At 52.1% G+C, this 22,441-nt stretch overlaps 1 protein-coding gene, 1 non-coding gene and 1 pseudogene across 2 annotated transcripts; all 3 read right to left on the bottom strand.

Moving 5' to 3' along the window:
- Positions 1 to 6,825: 6,825 nt before the first annotated feature.
- LOC124304166 (uncharacterized) lies at positions 6,826 to 6,979 on the bottom strand (annotated as a pseudogene).
- Positions 6,980 to 7,838: 859 nt separating this feature from the next.
- LOC124304198 (small subunit ribosomal RNA) lies at positions 7,839 to 9,751 on the bottom strand. Its single transcript, XR_006908098.1, has one exon. It is a non-coding gene; the product is annotated as a small subunit ribosomal RNA (ribosomal RNA).
- Positions 9,752 to 13,946: 4,195 nt separating this feature from the next.
- On the bottom strand, positions 13,947 to 16,949 carry LOC124302248 (uncharacterized). The gene is made up of 2 exons (XM_046758189.1): positions 14,977 to 16,949; positions 13,947 to 14,349 (listed from the first exon to the last, which is right to left on the bottom strand). Exons 1-2 carry the CDS (start codon positions 16,947 to 16,949, stop codon positions 13,947 to 13,949), a joined length of 2,376 nt encoding a protein of 791 aa, XP_046614145.1.
- Positions 16,950 to 22,441: the final 5,492 nt, after the last annotated feature.

The raw sequence follows: 22,441 nt of genomic DNA, 5'->3' as shown, positions 1-22,441 counted from the left end.
CTCTCGTCGGAACCGTGTTGGTTCGCAACTTGATGCGATCAATCACCCTGGACGGTTTCATGAGGCCGCTTTGCCTCAGCCATTGGTTTGCGATTGGCTGGGCTGCAACGTCATCGACTCCCTGTCCCTGCAAGACCTGTTTGGCCCAGCTCTGACGATAGCCCTGCTTGAGCCCGGTCTTGTGAAGATCAAGCTCTTGCAGAGACAGTGGCCAGGAGAGTCTCAATGCCTTGGCGTATGTCTCAAGCCGCCTTTGCGAGTCCTCCGATCCGAGGGCTCCACTCACGATCGGGTCTACGGAGTCCCGCGCCTTGATGGCATTGCGCAGGGCTGCTATGTACACGATCTTTCCCAGCTCGGGAAGACCCAAGCCCCCCTCGCGCCTCGGAGTGTGAAGAAACTTTTCAGTGGTCGAGGGCGTGAGGTGCAGGATCTCCCGAGTACTGGTACGGATCAACCGATCGATTCGTTCAAGAGCGGCCTTCGGAAGAGGACTGCTTATCAAGCCGTAGGTAAACCTGGGCAGAATAAAAGTTTGCAGAAGATCGATCTTCTGCATTGGCTTGAGAGGAAGCGCTCGAATTCTCCCGATTGCTTCCTCCAGGGGCCTAATTTCAAACGCGTTGAGTATGCCGCTCTAGGGCGAGACCTGTACCCTCAGATATCTCAAAGTGTCCTCAGGTGGCGCTTACGGGACTGCTCGATTATGAACCGTAATGCGCGGGTTTCTGAGGAACCAGGTCTTGCCACCTGGGACATACTCAAAGCAAGCGCACTTCTCGACAGAGAGCAGCATGCCGAGTCTCTCCAGGTACTCACTCACCGTCTTGATCTGCCGGCGTGCCGCTTTTGCGTCGCTTGACAGAAGGACAAGATCGTCCGCGAACGCCAGCACCGAAAGGTTCTAGTTGTTCACAGATATGCCCGACGTCTCGCTCTGCAGGCGTTCAAGCAGGGGTTCGATGACGAGGTTGAAGATGAGAGGAGACAGCAGGTCGCCCTGCTTAACTCCTCTCAAGAGTTCGATTTGTACCTCGCCATCCTGCGACTTGATGGTCGTGCCGCAGCCCCTGTACATATCGGCCACATAGGTGGCGACTGACGGTGGGATACCCTTTCACTCCAGGCTTTGCGCGATGGAGGAGTGAGGGACAGTGTCGAAAGCTTTTGCGACGTCCAAAATGGATATCACGCCGCCTTCCATTTTTGCGTTTAATAAGGCTGTTTGCAACAATTTAATGTTCGCATGGCAGCCATTCTCCTCCGTAAATCCCTTCTGCCGGCAGTCCAGCGTCAAGACGCCTTTCAGTCTACGATCGAGCAAGGATGAAAACACCCTGCTGATCATCGAGCTGATGGTGATTGGCCTCCAGTTCTTAACGTCTAAGGCGTCTTTGCCGGCTTTCGGGATAAGCGTAGTTCTGTTCATTCTTCATGCCTTAGGGTAGTGTCGGGCATGAAGCAGAACATTGAAAAGCCTAGAGAGGGCAACGCACGCTTGCTTGGTTTGGAGGTCCGCCCGCGTCACTCCGTCAGGTCCAGCAGCCGACTCAGAACTGGTCTTGGCGAGTTTCCTCTCTACTTCCAAGGCGGTTACCGGGATCAGAAGGCGTTCGATTGACACAAACTCTGTTACCCCAGAGGGTAGAGTTGTGTCTGGTCCCAGTTCGCCCCAGAGCTGCTCGTAGAGCTGTCGCGTCGGCCCCACAGGTGGGCTTTGGCTAGGCTCCAGAACAGAGGAATCGCCAGACACTACTGCCTCTGCCAGACGCTTCGGATTGTTGTTATACAAGTCCTGGCATCTGGCGTAGGCGAACTTCTTTCGAGCGGTTCTGTTGGGTGGCTTCTGCCTCGCCCGACGGTGACTACGTGTCAAGCGCGGCCCTCTCGGTGCTCTCGAGTCAGGCTTGATCCGGCGGACCAGCTCATCATACAGGGCCTCGATGCTTTGCTCCGAAAAGTCGTTAGTGTCGAGAAGCCGCAGTAAGGAGCTGGTACACTCGGACCATTCGCCTGCCTCACCGTAATTCCTGCGGGCCTCCCTAATGAGTGATGCGTCCTCTGGTCCAATAGGGCGATCGGGTACCAGAGGCTCACTCGTTACATGCACGGCCAGTATCGCAGCAGTGTCTTCAGCTTCCCCCAGATTCGGTGGAGCAGGATTGTGGTCCTGGTCCTCCTCCTCATGGGCTGGCTCTGCTCTGGCTCGCGCTCTACGTTCCTTTTGATCGCGGATACGCCAGCGTGCATCCGATATCTGTTTGTACGATCGGTCGGGGAAGAACTCGCTGAGCTTTACGTTTATGAGGCGCTCGGTGCCAAAACGCAGCTCAAGTGTAGCAAGGAGTTCGAGTTTCTCTTCCAAACAGACAGTGGCCTTTCGGCCGCTTGGAGCCGCCGGTTTCTCCGCGATTGCAACTCGCTTTTCGTTTCTCAAGACGGGGTGAACGTGTCTCTCGTGTGTAGACAGACCCCTCTAAGTCTCGAAAGTCAGGTCGCAGAGGGCGCAGGGAAACGGTTCCGGCGCTTCGTTCACTTGTTTAGGCGCACATTTCGTTATATGTATGCGCCACCCATGAACCCTGTCAAAAGTTCGGTTGCAGACTTCGCACTGCCAGAGAGTGCAGACCGTGGGATGCTCCTCTCTGATGTGCTTGTCAAGCTGCTTGCTCTCGGTACAGATTATGGTCTGACCGTGTTGCAAGCATTTTGGGCAACGCTGTACTTTACGCAGCGCCCCAACCAGAACGAAGCGCTCTGTGGCACGGATAAGATGAGGGTCGTCTGCCCTCGCGCTCCGGCCCGCTACGAGGGGACGACCAGGTGGCCTGTTGGACGGGCCTGGTTGATCACTTAGGGCAGCATCACTGCCCGCCGCTACATCCGCACCTTCGGCAATTAACTCTGCCACGACTGACACATCCCAAGCGGCGTTGGGTGTGTCAGCCGCCTCCGAGGCATCGTGTAGGATACGATCCATGGTGCTCGGATGGATACTGATGCCGAGGTCCCCCCCGGTCACCAGGAGCTTTTGCGGCAGCATCTAAGCCGGGACGCTAACGGCGGTCCTTGCCGAGCGCACCGGTTGTCTCTCCAACCGCCGATCCTTAAAAGGAAAGGTACCCACTCTGGTTTCGAGGCCCCCTGGTCACTTCACAGGGGAATGTGCCTGGGTCCAGCACATTGGCTGGCGTCAGGGTGCTTGCCAGGCACCACGAACAGCGCGCATTGTACCGCTGGAGCGGCACACATGCACCACGAGGAGGGACCTGTACCTCCTACCGTTTGCGCTTGCTGTTATCGACAACCGGTTCTAGACCGGGAGTCCGTGTTTGAGGGTCACTAACGAGAAAAGCCCGAGCGCAAGACAGACAGTATGTCTGCTTGCCTCGGGCTTGGACCACTCTTTCGTACAGGCTTAGCCGTCGTCCCCAGCTTGAAGCTGGAGAGTTCAGCACCACCCCGCAAGCGTAGCCACATTTTGTAGTGGTTGCTGGTTTGCTCCCAGCACACCGCCTGGCTGCAGCGGCGAGGCAATTCAGCGGAAGCGTGTACGTCAGTCACGTCGGGTATCGCGGCGGGCCATATACTTTCGCTTGAGAAAGTCATGGGTACTCCCGCCGTTGACCCGCGCTTACTTGAATTTCTTCACGTTGACATTCAGAGCACTGGGCAGAAATCACATTGCGTCAACACCCGCTAGGGCCATCGCAATGCTTTGTTTTAATTGAACAGTCGGATTCCGGCAGTCCGTGCCAGTTCTGAGCTGACCGTTGAATGGCGGCCGAAGAGGACGACGGCAACGGCGAACCGCCGCCTAAGCCTCGCAGCAGGGAAGATCCGCGGAAGGCCAGGGCACGGGAGCGAGCTCGGATCCGGTTATTACTATCACCTCGCCCAGGCCCGGCACGTCAGCCAAACCCGCTTCCCGACCAAGCCCGACACGCCCCGATCCTTAGAGCCAATCCTTATTCCGAAGTTACGGATCCAATTTGCCGACTTTCCTTACCTACATTAGTCTATCGACTAGAGGTTATTCACTTTGGAGACCTGCTGCGGATATGGGTACGAACCGGCGCGAGACCTCCACGTGGCCCTTTCCTGGATTTTCAAGGTCCGAGGGGAGGATCCGGACACCGCCGCGAATGCGGTGCTCTTCGCGTTCCAAACCCTATCTCCCTGCTAGTGGATTCCAGGGAACTCGAACGCTTATACAGAAAAGAAAACTCTTTCCGGATCCCCCGACGGCGTCTCCAGGTCTTTTTGGGTTACCCCGACGAACTTTCTTGCAAGGGCCCGACTTGTGAACGGTTCCGCTGCCGGTTTCCAGAATAGGACCTGGATTCCCTTTCGCCCGACGGGTGTGTCACATTTCAAACCGCGCGCGCCCACGCGGGGGGGAACGCCGAGCAAGGCCCGACGGTCGCACAATTACCGGCGTCACGACGCGCGTGTCAGGCATAGAAATACACCAACATCGTCATCGGATTTCTCCTAGGGCTTAGGATCGACTGACTCGTGTGCAACGGCTGTTCACACGAAACCCTTCTCCACGTCAGTCCTCCAGGGCCTCGCTGGAGTATTTGCTACTACCACCAAGATCCGCACCGACGGCGGCTCCAGGCAGGCTCACGCCCAGACCCTTCTGCGCACACCGCCGCGACCCTCCTGCTCGTCAGGGCTTCATGACGGCCTAGGCCGCCTCGTATGCTGCTGTCGGCCGAGTATAGGCGCGACGTTTCAGCGCCATCCATTTTCAGGGCTGGTTGCTTCGGCAGGTGAGTTGTTACACACTCCTTAGCGGATTCCGACTTCCATGGCCACCGTCCTGCTGTCTTAAGCAACCAACGCCTTTCATGGTATCCCATAAGCGTCAACTTTGGCGCCTTAACTCGGCGTTTGGTTCATCCCACAGCGCCAGTTCTGCTTACCAAAAGTGGCCCACTTGGCACTTTGATTCGAGATCTCGTGGCTTCATAGTTCAAGCAAGCCAGAGATCTCACTCATTTGAAGTTTGAGAATAGGTTGAGGTCGTTTCGGCCCCAAGGCCTCTAATCATTCGCTTTACCGGATGAGACTCGTGTACGTTTTGTACGCGAGTGCCAGCTATCCTGAGGGAAACTTCGGAGGGAACCAGCTACTAGATGGTTCGATTAGTCTTTCGCCCCTATACCCAGTTCCGACGATCGATTTGCACGTCAGAATCGCTACGGACCTCCATCAGGGTTTCCCCTGACTTCGTCCTGACCAGGCAGAGTTCACCATCTTTCAAGTCCCAACGTGTACGCTCTGGGTGCGCCTCTTCTCGCAGTGAGAACGAGACGCCCTGGGAGTGCGGGGCCGCATCGTGACGCGGCCCATCCTTTCTCGGTCAGCGCTGGGCTGACCTTTACTTTCATTTCGCCTTTAGGTTTGCTCGTCACAATGACTCGCGCACATGTTAGACTCCTTGGTCCGTGTTTCAAGACGGGTCCTGAAAGTACCCAAAGCAATAGCGTCGCCGAACAGTATTTGATAATTCGAACGAGCCAGCCAGAGGACACCGCCAGCCAACAGCTGGCTAGGCCCGGGGACGGCGCTAGGTCCAACCACCGGGAATCGCTGACCGCGCTTGCGGCGGGCCCGACGCAGTTTGATGCGGCACTATACCGTGCGGGTACCGCCGGGCAGCCGGACGGGCAACCGGGGGTCTGCCCCGACGAGAACGCCGAGACAGGCAGCCGACCGGGCCTTAGACCGACACCCAACGGGTCGCGACGTCCTACTAGGGGAGAAGTGCACGCCGGCACCGCCGGACATTGCACCGCGACCGAGTGCCGTGGACGCGAGGTCCCGACATCACGAGCCGCGGCGAAGCCTGCGTCGCTGACGATGAATCTCCCCGTTCGATCTTTCGGGTTTCTCAAGTTTACCCCTGAACGGTTTCACGTACTCTTGAACTCTCTCTTCAAAGTTCTTTTCAACTTACCCTCACGGTACTTGTTCGCTATCGGTCTCGTGGTCATATTTAGCCTTAGATGGAGTTTACCACCCACTTAGAGCTGCACTCTCAAGCAACCCGACTCTGAGGAGAGATCCTCCCGTGGCGCGTCCCGGTCACTACTGGCCTGGCACCCTCTGCGGGTGAGTGGCCCAATTCAAGATGGACTTGGACGCGGGCCGACGCCCCGGGATAAGTGGATCCTCCCAAACACTACATTTCCCGGCGGCGGAACCGCGGGATTCAGTGCTGGGCTGTTTCCTGTTTGCTTGCCGCTAATAAGGAAATCCTAGTTAGTTTCTTTTCCTCCGCTTAGTAATATGCCTAAATTCAGCGGGTAGTCTCGCCTGCTCCGAGGTCGTCGTAAGATTGCGAGTCCGTCGTCAGCGACGGGCGTTCGTTCAAGAACAGCACCGTCGACACGGACGAGGACACAACGTATCTCTTTCATACGTTTGAGCCAAGGTAACGATCGTCAATACGCTTGCCGTACGGGAGACTCGAGAGCCCATCGCGGCGAAACGTGAAACGGAACTTGTTCAAATGAGCGGCAAACCGACCGCGCGCGGTCTGTATGTCGCCGTGCCGAACTCGTTCGTTCTCTCGACTATCGCCAGCACCGGAACGTGACGAATGGCAGCGACAGCTCGACCCCGCGATCTGCGGCGACGCGTCGTGACCGTGACATACGTGTTCGTTTGAGGCGACGCGACCCGTGGCCGCGAGACCGGCGCGCGACACGGGTTGCGAACGCCCAGTCATTCGCTCGCAAAGGCACGGTGCGCTGTTCCCCCGGGGGGGTTATCGCAGCACCGTTGCCGACGGAGCAGTCTGTCGTTGTTGAACGACCCTCAGCCAGGCGTGGTCCGGGAATTGTATCCGTGGACCGCAATGTGCGTTCGAAATGTCGATGTTTATGTGTCCTGCAGTTTACAAGTTGACGCGCAATTAGCTGCGTTCTTCATCGACCCACGAGCCAGGTGATCCACGAGCCAAGTGATCCACCGTTCAGGGTAATCATATATGTGGATTTTGCATTAAAATGCTGAAGTTACGGTTTTTACCGGCTTTCTGTGGTCGTGAGCGCGGCGCCGCGTGCGTCAGCCCTTGCGCGGTTGCGCGCGGGAAGGAACGCGCGCCGCGCGTCAAATTTCGTTCGTGCGATAGTTCAAGAGCCGACGTCGCCTTGAGTTCACGGGTCGTCTCTGCCGGGATGAACCGGCGCCGGACCCGATCGGCTCGCAATGCAAACGATTGACGGCGGACGGCAGTGGGTCGCGTCAGCGAGTCCCGGGCATCGCTGCCCTCGACGCTGACGCGAGCTTCCTCGTACGGGCGAAAATTCTCTTCGAAGCCTACCGCGTTCGCGGCCTGCGTCCGGGGTGTAACGGCGTTGCACCGAGGATACCCGGGCGCAGACAGGCTGCCCGCGAAGAAGCGCTGAGACCTGCTTCGCACGTCTCTCTCGTACGACCTGACAGGGTCGAACGAGTCGAGGCGGACCGCGGAGCGGTCTCCTCTCGGCACCGAGTCGGCCGGAGGCGCGAACGACCCGCCGCTGCTCCGCGCTGGACGCGGAGCGACGGGTCGACGCCTCGGCGCGAGTCGGCCGTCGGGCGGCTTTAGCTGGCGACTGCGCTCGTCGCGACCGCGGCGAACGCCGGACCCATCGGATCCGGCGTCAGCACCGCGTTCGTTGTCACGACGATTGTGTTGCGCGCCGCGGCAACCGGGCCGGACCGTTACGTCGTTCAAAGTTTTGTGTAATTTTGTTCGCGACACGTGGGCGTGACACGCCGCTCTCGTGGCGAGACAGCCCCGCGCGCTCACGAGTCGCTGCTTCGGCAGTACGAAACGTTAATGATCCTTCCGCAGGTTCACCTACGGAAACCTTGTTACGACTTTCACTTCCTCTAAATGATCAAGTTTGGTCATCTTCCCGGCAACATCGGCAATGCCGAGACATTGCCGCGTACCAGTCCGTAGACCTCACTGAATCATTCAATCGGTAGTAGCGACGGGCGGTGTGTACAAAGGGCAGGGACGTAATCAACGCGAGCTTATGACTCGCGCCTACTAAGAATTCCTCGTTCATGGGGAATAATTGCAAGCCCCAATCCCTAGCACGAAGGAGGTTCAGTGGGTTACCCGGGCCTTCCGGCCACGGAAGACACGCTGATTCCTTCAGTGTAGCGCGCGTGCGGCCCAGAACATCTGAGGGCATTACAGACCTGTTATTGCTCAATCTCGTGCGGCTAGAAGCCGCTTGTCCCTCTAAGAAGATTTATTTGTACGCCGGTAGTAAAAACCGCCCGAACGAGGCCTGGGGCCTTCGAGATACCGGAAGGTACGCCTATTCAGCGGGCTAGAGTCTCGTTCGTTATCGGAATTAACCAGACAAATCGCATCACCAACTAAGAACGGCCATGCACCACCACCCACCGAATCAAGAAAGAGCTCTCAATCTGTCAATCCTTCCGGTGTCCGGGCCTGGTGAGGTTTCCCGTGTTGAGTCAAATTAGGCCGCAGGCTCCACTCCTGGTGGTGCCCTTCCGTCAACTCCTTTAAGTTTCAGCTTTGCAACCATACTTCCCCCGGAACCCAAAAGCTTCGTTTTCCCGGAAGCTGCCCGCCGAGTCATCGAAGGAACTTCGGCGGATCGCTAGCTGGCATCGTTTATGGTTGGAACTAGGGCGGTATCTGATCGCCTTCGAACCTCTAACTTTCGTTCTTGATTGAAAAAACATTTTTGGCAAATGCTCTCGCTTCTGTACGTCTTGCGACGATCCAAGAATTTCACCTCCAACGTCGCAATACGAATGCCCCCATCTGTCCCTATTAAACATTACCTCGGGAATCGGAAAACCAACAAAATAGAACCGAGGTCCTATTCCATTATTCCATGCACAAAGTATTCAGGCGAAAATAGCCTGCTTTAAGCACTCTAATTTGTTCAACGTAAACGTACTGGCCCACCTCGACACTCAGTGAGGAGCACCGCGATAGGATATTAGTTGGGCCGCCCCGGAGGGCTAAGCCCACTGGTAGGACGTCCCACAATCATGCTAGTTAGACACCGCGAGCGGTGAACCGACAGCGTGGGACACAGATTCAACTACAAGCTGTTTAACCGCAACAAATTCAATATACGCTATTGCAGCAGGAATTACCGCGGCTGCTGGCACTAGACTTGCCCTCCAATGGGATCCTCGTTAAAGGATTTGAAGTGTACTCATTCCGATTACGGGGCCTCGGATAAGTCCCGTATCGTTATTTTTCGTCACTACCTCCCCGTGCCGGGAGTGGGTAATTTGCGCGCCTGCTGCCTTCCTTGGATGTAGTAGCCGTTTCTCAGGCTCCCTCTCCGAAATCGAACCCTGATTCCCCGTTACCCGTTACAACCATGGTAGGCGCAGAGCCTACCATCGACAGTTAATAAGGCAGACATTTGAAAGAAGCGTCGCCGGTACGAGACCGTGCGATCAGCCCAAAGTTATTCGGAGTCACCAAGGTAAACAGCGGACGGGACGTACCTGCCGCCGATTGGTTTTGATCCAATAAAAGCATTCCTTCCATCTCTGGTCGGAACTCTGTTTGCATGTATTAGCTCTAGAATCACCACAGTTATCCAAGTAAATGTGTGTACGATCTAAGAAACCATAACTGATTTAATGAGCCATTCGCGGTTTCACCTTAATTTGGCTTGCACTGAGACATGCATGGCTTTATCTTCGAGACAAGCATATGACTACTGGCAGGATCAACCAGGGAGCTTCGATACAAAATCTCGGCTCGGACGTGCGCCACCCATCGCCGACCGGGTCTCGTAGCCCGGTCGGCCGCGCGTCTACTGTATGTTTCAGGACTGCACGCGGGACGCCGCGCATCGCCTTTCTGTCGACTCAGACCGTAATTTTCACAAGTCCCGTCGGCCCGGATCGACTCCGGGACGCCGCGCATCGCCTTTCTGTCGACTCGGACCGTAATTTCCACAAGTCCCGTCGGCCCGGATCGACTCCGGGACGCCGCGCATCGCCTTTCTGTCGACTCGGACCGTAATTTTCACAAGTCCCGTCGGCCCGGATCGACTCCGGGACGCCGCGCATCGACTTCCTGTCGACTCAGACCGTAATTTTTACATGTCCCGTCGGCCCGGATCAACTCTGGGACGCCGCGCATCGCCTTTCCGTCGACTCGGACCGAAACTTCATCAAGTCCCGTCGGCCCGTATCGACTCCGGAACGCCGCGCATCGCCTTTCTGTCGACTCGGACCGTAATTTTCACAAGTCCCGTCGGCCCGGATCGACTCCGGGACGCCGCGCATCGACTTCCTGTCGACTCGGACCGACATTTTCACAAGTCCCGTCGGCCCGGATCGACTCCAAGACGCCGCGCATCGCCTATCTGTCGACTCGGACCGAAACTTCATCGAGTCCCGTCGGCCCGTATCGACTCCAGGACGCCGCGCATCGCCTTTCTGTCGACTGGAACCGTAATTCTCACAAGTCATGTCGGCCCGGATCGACTCCGGTGTTACGTCCTCCAGACTACATATTCCTTTCCCACGCTCTTAGTTACCTTACGCTCTGTAGTCTACCCTTATCGTTCGCGAGTCAGCAGGTTCTCCTGTAACTCGCGGCTAGCTTGCCTGCTACATCCGGCAGAAGCAGGCAGATCCATCCTAGCACTCAAGCAAGACACCTATCCCTCTAAACCAAGACAATACCCTTTTTCCCTTGACCGACTCCGTTGCATTGACCACTAATATACAATCATATACTTTAAATCGTTTACCTTCCCTTAATACCGATCCCTTTCTATTCCATTTCCTCCCTGCATTGGGAGTAGTAGCACGCGAGTGCATAGTCGACGTGAACGGACCCTACAATAGCCAAATAACACCTTGGCTGGGCGTGGAGTAAGCTCCGATTACCGCTCATCGGAGCCTACGCAATCTACCCCGTAACACCAGGACGCCGCGTATCGCCTGACTGTCAACTCGGACCGTAATTTTTACAAGTCCCGTCGGCCCGGATCGACTCCGGAACGCCGCGCATCGCCTTTCTGTCGACTCGGACCGAAATCTTTACAAGTCCCGCCGGCCCGGATCGACTCCGGGAGGCCGCGCGTCGCCCTTTGCTCGACTCGGAACGAAACTTCATCGAGTCCCGTCGGCCCGGATCGACTCCAGGACGCCGCGCATCGCCTTTCTGTCGACTCGGACCGAAATCTTTACAAGTCCCGCCGGCCCGGATCGACTCCGGGAGGCCGCGCGTCGGCCTTCGCTCGACTCGGAACGAAACTTCATCGAGTCCCGTCGGCCCGTATCGACTCCGGGACGCCGCGCATCGCCTTTCTGTCGACTTGGACCGAAAGTTTTACAAGTCCCGTCAGTCCGGATCGACTCCGGGACGCCGCGCGTCGCCTTTCGCTCGACTCGAACCAAAATTTTCACAAGTGTCCCGTCGCGCCGCATCGGGGGTTCGTCCGTCCGCCGTCGTCACATCGGCCCCGGGACGCGGCGCATCGCCTTTCGCTCGACTCGAACCGAAATTTTCACAAGGCCCGTCGGCCCGGATCGACTCCGGTACGCCGCGCGTCGCCTTTCGCTCGACTCGGACCGAAATTTTCACAAGTCCGGTCGGCCCGTATCGACTCCGGGACGCCGCGCGTTGCCTCTGGGTCGACTCGGAACGAAATTCTCACAAGTGTCCCGTCGCGCCGCATCGGGGGTCGGTCCGTCCACCGTCGTCCCATCGGCCCCGGGACGCGGCGCATTGCCTTTCGGACGACCCGTACGAAAATTTTCACAAATCCCGCCGTTCCACGGTCGGTTCGCGGGTCCAGCGCCGACTATCGCGGGACGCGGCGCATTGCCTTTTTGTCGCCTGGGACGAAAAAAATTCCCAAGTCCCTTGGGGATCGAGGACGACGGACGACGGTCGACGTATCATCAAAAGAATAATTACGGCCTATTATACCGTCGCCGAATCCCGCGACGTAACGAGGGGGTCCACCGGTCCCTCCGGTCGCGCTTGTCGGCCTTGCGTTCGCCGACCGGCGATCCGAGCTGCTGCCTCGGTTATATCTCGAGTGGCAAGTGGGTACGGGAAAAAAATTTTCTTTTCCAAGTCCCCGCACTCGCATTGCCATCGCACCCGCTCGGCGAGCAGAGCGCGGCCGCGCCGGTCCGCCTGCGACTCGTCCGACATGGGACGAGCGACGCGTCGCGTGACCGGCGTCGAGCCAGCGCTTTGCAAACACAAACACATTTGGGCCTCGTCTAACCGACAAGACGAATCCCCAAGCCAAGGGCTGAGTCTCAACTGATTGCAGCGTGGTAACTGCTCCACCGAGTACAACACCCCGCCAGGTACCTTAGTCGTCTACAGACGATTCCGAGTCTCGACATCGAACTGGATGACCCATGATCGACCGTTCGAGGCCGGACCGACGAGCGGGAAGATCCCGACAAAGGCCGAAGACCCCGCCCGGCAAACAGGGCTCGTGCGACGACTGGTTCGTGGACCGGCCACCTAGTAAAGTTACATTGTTTTGAGCCTTTCGACCCACGAGACTTCCAGAAATATCGTTGCCCCCTTTGACTACAGAGGATACGGCCTCAGAGGCGTTTAGGCATAACCCCACGGATGGTAGCTCCGCACCACCGGCCGCTCGACCGAGTGTGTGAACCAAATGTCCGAACCTGCGGTTCCTCTCGTACCGAGCAGGATTACTATCGCAACGACAAGTCATCAGTAGGGTAAAACTAACCCGTCTCACGACGTTCTAAAACCGGCTCACGTTCCCTATTAGTGGGTGAACAATCCAACGCTTGGCGAATTCTGCTTCGCAATGATAGGAAGAGCCGACATCGAAGGATCAAAAAGCGACGTCGCTATGAACGCTCGGCCGCCACAAGTCAGTTATCCCTGTGGTAACTTTTCTGACACCTCTTGCTGAAAACTCTTCAAGCCAAAAGGATTGATAGGCCGTTGTTTTGTCGGAAATTGATCACCAGGATTAATTCCCGTACTTCCCTTTCATCTTGAAATTAATACTTACAACAATTATTAATATGGGCGAGGCTAGGTATTTTTAATAAATCCACTCGGTTTGGGGGTCAATCAAAGATGGTTTATTACCCCAGAGGAGGAAAACCTCAGCAGGAACTGAGTAAAAACCTCCTCGAAATCGTGTACAATGTATGTGAATGAATGTTAGATTTATGAGTGGATGTGTGCACTGGATGTATCTAGAGAGAGAATTGTGACGCTTCGAGTGAAGACACAATAGGGGTGAGCTCAACCGCCTTACAAGATGCTAGCGTGGAAGCTAGTTACACGATAATTATCAAGGCGATAATTAATTCCCTAGTGGGAATACAAGAGAGAGATGGAACGGCCGAGAGGCGCTCCTTCAATGGCCGAGAGGCGCTCTTTTTATGGCCGAGAGGCGCTATTCGAATGGCCGAGAGGCGCTATGTCATGGAGTGACGACGAGTGTCGACCCTCTTATGCCGCAGTGGCATTGTCTCAGTTATGTATTAACACGACCATCGTGACAAATACTACTTAGCGTCAGTTTAAATCAGAGATTCGAATCATAGGCTCACCAAATTGGAGAGGAGCTTGAGTGCTGTCTGGCTCACGCGTATCAAGCAACTGCCCGTGCCAGCACGTGTTGACCCGGCGTTTCTCCGACTTACCGTACTGCGCATGTCAGGTAGCCATTGTTTTCGAGTTCTGCACAGATTTGAAGGTGTGTGTCACACGCAATCACATACGCGTATCCCAATACAAGTAACTCTGCCGTGTAGGCACGATACACACCCAATACAAGTAACTCTGCCGTGTAGGCACGATACACACTCCCCCCGTTGCGAATGAATGAGCAATGTAATGTGTGATCATGGTATTGTACGATTTAATGTGAGATACAGTACATCAAATTCACAGATATTTGTCAAGAATTAATTGGTAAAGGACACAACATAGTGACGTTTTGTTTGAACAACCCTTGTGCTGTTCTGACAGTGGCGACTCGTACCACTCCATCATCCCCTGGATGGGTTTCGACCACCACCCCCAATTGCCACCACATACATGGTTGGTTTTTGTCCATGAGTAGTACTATCTGGTTGGTTGTGAGTTCACCCTGGGAAGAATGCCATTTCTGGCGGATTTGGAGCTCGTGGAGATACTCCAAGTACCAGCGCTTCCAAAAGTCCTGTCTGGCCTTGGTAATGAATTGCCACACGCTGAGTCGGTTATCTGGGACATCAGAAAAATCATCTTCAGGTAGCATGGTGAGAGGACGCCCTATCAAGATATAGGCAGGTGTCAGAGCAATAGGATCGTTAGGATCACTAGATAATGAGCATAGAGGTCGAGAATTAAGTACGGATTCAATTTGTATGGCTAAGGAATTTAATTCCTCAAAGGTAAGAAGTTGTTCTTTCACCACTCGTTTGAAGTGATGCTTAAATGACTTCACAGCCGCCTCCCAAATGCCCCCAAAGTGAGGGGAAAGTGGAGGGTTGAAGTGACAAGTAATGTTTTTCCTCACAGCATACTCGTTTACTTGGTCATGATGCGATTGGGAGGTGAATAAGGAGTAAAGTTCTCGTAGTTGGTTATTCGCGCCCACAAAATTGGTACCGTTGTCCGAATAAACATGAGACGGGACACCTCAACGTCCAGTGAACCGTCCGAAGGCACCCAGGAACCCGTCGGTGGTCAGATCGCTTACGATTTCGAGATGTACGGCCTTTGTCGCCATGCAAACGAATACACACCCGTATACCTTGATCTTGGTTCGATTTCTGAATTTTCGTTCTTTGATGAATAAGGGTCCGAAACAATCTACACCCGCATGTGAGAATGCGGCTGAATTCGTGACTCGTGCACTGCGCAGGTCTGCCATCTTTCTGTGCAGTAACACGGGACGATGTCGAACACATTCGACACATCGTCGGACAATTTGTCGTACTTGCCCCTTTCTATCTAGCAGCCAGAATCGGTGTCGAAGATTTGAGAGTGTGCTCTGGATACCGGAATGGAATGCATTCTTATGAGTCTCACGAATGATTATATCAGTGACATGATGATGAGAAGGCAACAGAATCGGGTGTTTTTTGGTGAAAGAGATAGGTGCGTGTTTCAGACGTCCGCCAACTCGAAGCAGACCCTGTTGGTCGAGAAATGTATTGAGACATCGAAGTCGTAGGTTTTTCGTCTCGCCAGTTTCCTTGATCTGTTCAATTTCGTCGTGGAATTGTTCATTTTGAATCAGAGTTAGGATTCTCAGTTCAGTCAACGCTCTCTCCTCCACGCTCAAGAGTTTGTGTTTAAATTCACTGGAGTTGCGCATGCGCAGACAATAAGCGAGAGAATTCACGAGAGTTGAGTAAGAAGAAAAACGTTGAGAGATATCCGAGGTGGTGGATGACAAACAGATGTTTTTCCTAACACCGGGAAGTTCCGATGGGGTCAATTGAATGGGAGTGGGCCACTTATCATGGTTTTGTGTGAGCCATGAAGGGCCCTCGAACCACATTTGATTGGCCAGGAACTCAGAGGGGAGTTGACCTCTGGATAAGCAATCAGCCGGATTGTCCTTGGTACGGACATGTCTCCGTTCGATTTTGTCTCCAAGAGACTGGATTTCTGTGACGCGATTGGCTTCAAAGACCTTGAGAGACTCGGGCGATCTTTTGAGCCATTGGAGGACAATAGTAGAGTCAGACCAGAAGATAGTTTGCGATATAGGGAAATCAAAGGCCGGTAGTGCGTCTCGATACAAGCGTGAGAGTAGCTGTGCACCACACAGTTCTAGCTTCGGAATAGTCATATCCTTGATTGGGGCGACTCTCGTTTTTGAGCACGCCAACCGGACAATCATTTGTCCCTGTTGGTTCGTTGATCTTACATATAGACAAGCACCATAGCCAACCTGGCTTGCGTCACAGAAGCCGTGTAGCTCAATCTCAGTTGGATTAGGAAGTATGAGATTGCGCTCGATAGAAAAGTCCCTGATGGATGGTAGCTGTTCCGCAAATTTGAGCCAGCGAGTGTGCAGTTCTTGTGGCACTGCCTCGTCCCAATGGACCTTAGATTTCCAACACTGTTGGATGATGGTTTTTGCAGCTAGTACCACCGGACCCAGCAGACCAATGGGATCGAAGATTTTCGCGATATCGGAGAGAATTGTTCGTTTAGTTATTTTTCGAGAGGCATCAATTGGACTGACAGTGTAGATGAAGCTATCGGTAAGTGAATTCCACGCAATGCCAAGAGTTTTCGAGACTGGATCGTTATTGATTGCACCATCCAAGTCCAGGGTTCTTTCGTCAAGGTTGTCAAGGGCATGTTGATGATTGGACGCCCATTGTCTAAGCTCGAAACCTCCCTTTCTTACGAGTTGAATGATCTCATCACGCAATTGGAGGATTTCAGTCAAGGAGTTGGCTCCAGTTAACAGATTGTCGACATAACAGTCTCGTTTCAAGACTTGAGAAGCCTTCGGAAAATTGTGAGCTTCATCGTCAGCAAGTCGATTCACTGTACGTGTCGCTAGAAATGGTGCAGCAGAGACACCGAAGGTAACTCGACGGAGTTCGTAAGTGCTGATAGTGTTGTTATGATAGTAGAGGATTCGTTGGAATTTGTGATGATCAGAGTGAACACAGATTTGGCGATACATCTGCTCAATATCTGAGGTCATAGCATAGACGTAAACACGGAAACGTAGGAGAATAGTGAAGAGGTTGTCTTGGATAGTGGGTCCGGTCAACAAGACGTCGTTCAGGGAGATACCCTTCTCGGATTTGGCAGAAGCGTCAAACACGACGCGCACCTTGGTAGTGGTGCTGGAAGCCTTAATCACTGGATGGTGAGGCATGTAATACCCGGGTTCATGGTCATCTAGGACGTGCACCATGTGACCAAGGTCAATATATTCCTGCATGACCTTTTAGTATTCAGCCTTGAGCTGCGCGTCAGCATTTAGCCTTCTTTGCAAGGACAGAAATCGTCGATAAGCTTGATTCTTCGAGTTTCCAAAATCTACGTCTTCAATGCGGAAAGGCAGTTGAACAACGTAACGTCCTTCTGCGTTACGAGTCGTGTATTGTTGGTAATGTTGTTCACATAGGGAATTGTCTAGGGATCTGGAACCCCTTGGGCCCGCGTCTTCAATCGTCCAGAACCTAGTTAATTGACTCGACAAATCTGTCAGTTGACAGGATACAGGTTGCCAGTTATTGTCGTCGTTAATTCCCCCAGCAACGACCCAGCCTAGTTGTGTTTTTTATATGATTAGGTCGCAATCGTTTCGTGAAAGGTTGATTTGTCCAATGGACAGGAGAGATAGAGTGATTCCCGATCCAATGAGGACGTCTACTGTTTGTGGTATGTGAAATTGAGGATCAGCCAATTTAATGTTTTTAGGTAAGTGAATTTTGTCGCGCGGGAAGGTCTCACTTGGACTTATGTCCGCGATTTGGTTAACTGTTAAGAATGTTATTGGTCTTTTGAATTTATTATCGAGAGATTTACAAGTTACTTGAACAAGGTGTTTAGAGAAAGTTTGCATTCCATTAACTGCCCCGATGGGAAGTGAGCAAGTCTGCATTGGAAGTTTTAATTTCAGTGTTAGATTTTCCGTAATGAAATTGGCTGTTGCCCAAGTGTCAAGTAAAGCACGAGCTTGTATGAATTTACCAGATGAGTCGCGCAGCTGTATGAGCGCGCTCATCATGAGTTGGAATCGCGGTGTTCGTAGGATCGTTGCGAGAGTGTGTGCGGCTAGTCAGGTTGTCGCGCTCTTGTCGGCGGCTGCAGTAGCAGGTGTTTGGATTCTTTGTGTATTGGTACCAGTGTGTTCATTAATTGTGTTTCGTGGATAATGTAACATGGTGTGATGGAATTTGTTACAGGTCTTGCATCTAATAGAGGTACAGGCCCCCTTGTGGTTCCGCATGCAGTTTTGGCAGAGTCGAGCTGATTTGACGAATTTAACTCGTTGATCAACTGTCAGTGTGTTAAAGTGAGGACATTTGTAAAGAGGATGAGAACCTTTGCAATGAGCACAGGTGCTAGAGATTGATGTTACAAGTGCTCGTGTTATGTGTTCGGTCCTTTGGTATTTGCGAGGGTTGCCAGTTTGATCACGTCGTCGTTTGAATGAGTTAGTGTGTGATTCTGGTTTGCGTGAGCTAAGCCGGAAGGCTGTTTTTGTCACGAATTTACTAAAGAGTTCAAAGGTTGGAAGAATATTGTCATCGTCAAAGGTCTCCTCCCATTTATCTCTAATTTCTATTGGTAATTTAAGTTCAAGTATGCGCACCACAAATGCCTCGGTCGGTTTTGCCTTTAATGTATCTAAACAATTCAAGTGTTGGCGAGCTTCGTTTATGAGTTTAGTAAGATTTTCATTGGTCGGATTAGATATGGGATTGAGATGCAAGAGAGCATCATAATCTTTATATGCTAGCGGACGTTCCTTCTGATAAGTATCAGTTAAAAGAGCCCAAGCCCTTTGATAGTTTTCTGCGCTTGCATCGAAAAGCGAGAGTTTGTGTGATGCTGTGTCGTGCAATGCTCCGCGGAGGTATATGAATTTGTCAATATCCTCAACGTCTTCACGTTTTTCCATCATAGTCTGAAACTTGTTTTTAAAAGAAAGCCAATTTTCAAAATTCCCGTCAAACTTGGGTATTTCAGTCGTGGGGAGTTTAGCACGACGGTGTGTATCGGTCGTTGTGTTATTATTGGTTGAGTTATTGAGTGTACCCTTGTTGAGCAAGTCTTCAGCCGCGGCTCTTGCTTGATTGGCATGTAATATTTTACTGGAGAGTTCGTGATAATTTGTGCGTAACTCTTCAGCGAGAAATACCTCTGGGTCCTCGGGCCTTGTCATTTCAAGCTTGTCGGCAAGTTTGTTATAGATTTTAAACCATTCTGCCAATTTATTAGAGCGCAAATTTGTTACTGCATGATTAGCTGTTTCGTCTTCGAATTCCCTTCGGATTGTTTCTATTTTCTTAGCAAGTGTCTCGCGTTTTGTGCTCAAGGGAATGTTTTTGGCGTCCATTTTGAGATAGTTTTATATAGTAATAATATAATGTGAGAATCACTGATGTGATTTGGAAGAAAAATTAAATATTTAGAATTTGATTAACAAATAACGAAATAAACAATTGCACACGCGGTGACAATTATTGCACAGGTTAAATAAATGAATGTATGATCGAATAATATTATTTCCTGTTAATAGTAAGTTAATGTTGGAACTTATCTCTTGTCTTATTGCGTCCCACGATGCTGGTGGCAGGCGGTGACGTCGTATTGCAGTTGACCTTTGATTCACTTGACACTCGTAAACCAGGGGTCGTGAGTTCAAACCTCACAGGAGGCACCAAATGTTTTGTCGGAAATTGACCACCAGGATTAATTCCCGTACTTCTCTTTCATCTTGAAATTAATACTTATAACAATTATTAATATGGGCAAGGTTAGGTATTTTAAATAAATCCACTCGGTTTGGGGGTCAATCAAAGATGGTTTATTACCCCAGAGGAGGAAAACCTCAGCAGGAACTGAGTAAAAACCTCCTCGAAATCATGTACAATGTATGTGAATGAATGTTAGATTTATGAGTGGATGTGTGCACTGGATGTATCTAGAGAGAGAATTGTGACGCTTCGAGTGAAGACACAATAGGGGTGAGCTCAACCGCCTTACAAGATGCTAGCGTGGAAGCTAGTTACACGATAATTATCAAGGCGATAATTAATTCTCCAGTGGGAATACAGGAGAGAGATGGAACGGCCGAGAGGCGCTCCTTTAATGGCCGAGAGGCGCTATTTTTATGGCCGAGAGGCGCTATTTGAATGGCCGAGAGGCGCTATGTCATGGACTGACGACGAGTGTCGACCCTCTTATGCCGCAGTGGCATTGTCTCAGTTATGTATCAACACGACCATCGTGACAAATACTACTTAGCGTCAGTTCAAATCAGAGATTCGAATCATAGGCTCACCAAATTGGAGAGGAGCTTGAGTGCTGTCTGGCTCACGCGTATCAAGCAACTGCCCGTGCCAGCACGTGTTGACCCGGCGTTTCTCCGACTTACCGTACTGCGCATGTCAGGTAGCCATTGTTTTCGAGTTCTGCACAGATTTGAAGGTGTGTGTCACACGTAATCACATACGCGTATCCCAATACAAGTAACTCTGCCGTGTAGGCACGATACAGCCATGCTTTCGCAGTCTCTATGCGTACTGAACATCGAGATCAAGCCAGCTTTTGCCCTTTTGCTCTACGCGATGTTTCTGTCCTCGCTGAGCTGGCCTTAGGACACCTGCGTTATTCTTTGACAGATGTACCACCCCAGTCAAACTCCCCGCCTGGCAGTGTCCTCGAATCGGATCACGCGGGAGTATGATCGACGATCGGCCGAAGCCTCACGCCACTCTCACACGCTTGGCTCTAGAACACCGTGACAGCCGGGACGAAAGTCCTCGACGCACGCGCTCCGCCTAACCGAGTAAGTAAAGAAACGATGAAAGTAGTGCTATTTCACCGGCGATGTTGCCACCTCCCATTAATGCCACACCTCTCATTTCTCCTCACAGTGCCAGACTAGAGTCAAGTTCAACAGGGTCTTCTTTCCCCGCTAATTTTTCCAAGCCCGTTCCCTTGGCAGTGGTTTCGCTAGATAGTAGATAGGGACAGTGGGAATCTCGTTAATCCATTCATGCGCGTCACTAATTAGATGACGAGGCATTTGGCAATTTTTTTTTTTTTTTTTTTTTTTAATAATAAAGTATGCTATTTGCATATTCTATTACATTATGATGTAGCTCAATATCCGAGTGAAGCTCATGCACCTATCCTATTCCTGCCCTCCTTGTTGCTTTCCTTCTATTCATTGTGGTTACGCTGTTGAAGAAGTTCCACTCCGCTAGTCCTCTAATTATCACTCTGCTAGAGATGGTCTTAATGTCATTTTTGCGTAGGATTCCTCCTCTCAGAAGTTCGGTCGCCGAAGTCTCGGACCACAACCCTCTGCAGCTGAGAATCGTTGCAAGGGTGACTACTCGTTCGGAATTGTACCTTGCTTTAACCGCTTCGATGAGACTCTGATTTTGGGCATACTTGTTGACTTTCTCTCGGCAAATTCTTTCACGATCCGTCTTTTCGCTGGTGATTCCTACGTCAATGATGATGGTTGTCCGACCCTTGGACGCGGTTACATCGGGTTTCCTCAGGCCCTCCAAGGTGTTAAAGCGCGGTTCCTTTTCAACCTCGAATTCCGCTCTCTTTAGATTTTTTGCGATATATTCCACGATTGCGTTGTGTCTTTCAATTCGCATGGGGTGTGTTCGCCCGCAGAATTGCAATATGTGGTTGAGAGTCTCTGCATCGCCGCAACCGGCTCTACATCTTTTATCTTCGACCCGACCGCGCGCTGTCCTAGATTTAGTCGGAAGTGCATTGACTCTCAATTTACAAGAGTTTATAAAATCTCTGCCCCTGAGGAACCTTGTATTGTCGCCAATCCAAGAGTGTTGACCGGTTACACGATGAGAATCTCTCAGAGCTGCCCCATTGACCCTCTTGTATAGCAGACTCGCCCACCATCTATTTATCTTCTCATTGGAGTCCAGGATATTATTAGATTCGTCTTTGAGTCTTAGGTCGGTTTTCTTGACCTCATTCTCTTGACCTCATTCGTATAATGGCTCCGCGTATTTCAAAGCAGCAATTTTTATCGACGTAGGTCTTTTTCTCCTTAGGCACGGTTCTAATCGCTATAGAAAAGCATTTCCCGGGATTGGTTTCGAGACCGCATTGGTAGAGAAATTCGGCTGTTTGGTTTATCAGCCTCTGTAAGCCGGCCTTTGTCTGTGCAATCAATATTAGATCGTCGGCAAATGCTATTATGTTGGCTTTCAGCCCGTCCATAGACACACCAACTTCAAGAGGTGTAAGCTTGATCATTTCATCCATAACAAAGTTAAATAGGTGAGGAGACGGAGGATCACCTTGCTTAACACCACAAGTTGGGTGTATGGGTTCTGACTCCCAGCCGGCATGCTGAAGGATTGTTTGGTTCATTTCATAGCTATTCATGATGTACTCTACCATTGGCGCTGGTAGTCCTTTGGTCTTCAGGATAAGTTGCAGGGCCTCGAAGGTTACCGAATCAAAGGCTTTCTTCATGTCCAAGGAGGCTAAAAATATGCTCTTGTGCTTCTCGCGATGGTAATGAAGCGCAAGATCCAGTAGCACTGTATTATCCGCACATCCGTCCGCGTCGGTAAAACCTCTTTGTCGTGGATCCAGCTTAACCGTTTTAAGCCTATCAGCGAGCACTTTGTGGAAGGTTCTTAATATGACGGAGGATACCGTTATTGGTATCGAAAATCACTAGGATCTTGTGAGCCCTTCTTT

This window comes from Neodiprion virginianus, chromosome 4 (assembly GCF_021901495.1).
Source record: "Neodiprion virginianus isolate iyNeoVirg1 chromosome 4, iyNeoVirg1.1, whole genome shotgun sequence".
Taxonomy (NCBI): domain Eukaryota; kingdom Metazoa; phylum Arthropoda; class Insecta; order Hymenoptera; family Diprionidae; genus Neodiprion; species Neodiprion virginianus.
The sequence above is the reverse complement of the archived record's forward strand: the minus strand, read 5'-3'. Positions and strand labels throughout refer to the sequence as shown.

What these genes read in the sequence shown, in the direction of transcription:
- LOC124302248 (XM_046758189.1), bottom strand. Translation starts at nt 16,949, where the DNA reads ATGCAGGAATATATTGACCTTGGTCACATGGTGCACGTCCTAGATGAC. An exon ending in TGGCTGCTAGATAGAAAGGG is followed by an intron (nt 14,350 to 14,976) that starts GCAAGTACGACA and finishes CTCATTATCTAG; the next exon opens with TGATCCTAACGATCCTATTG.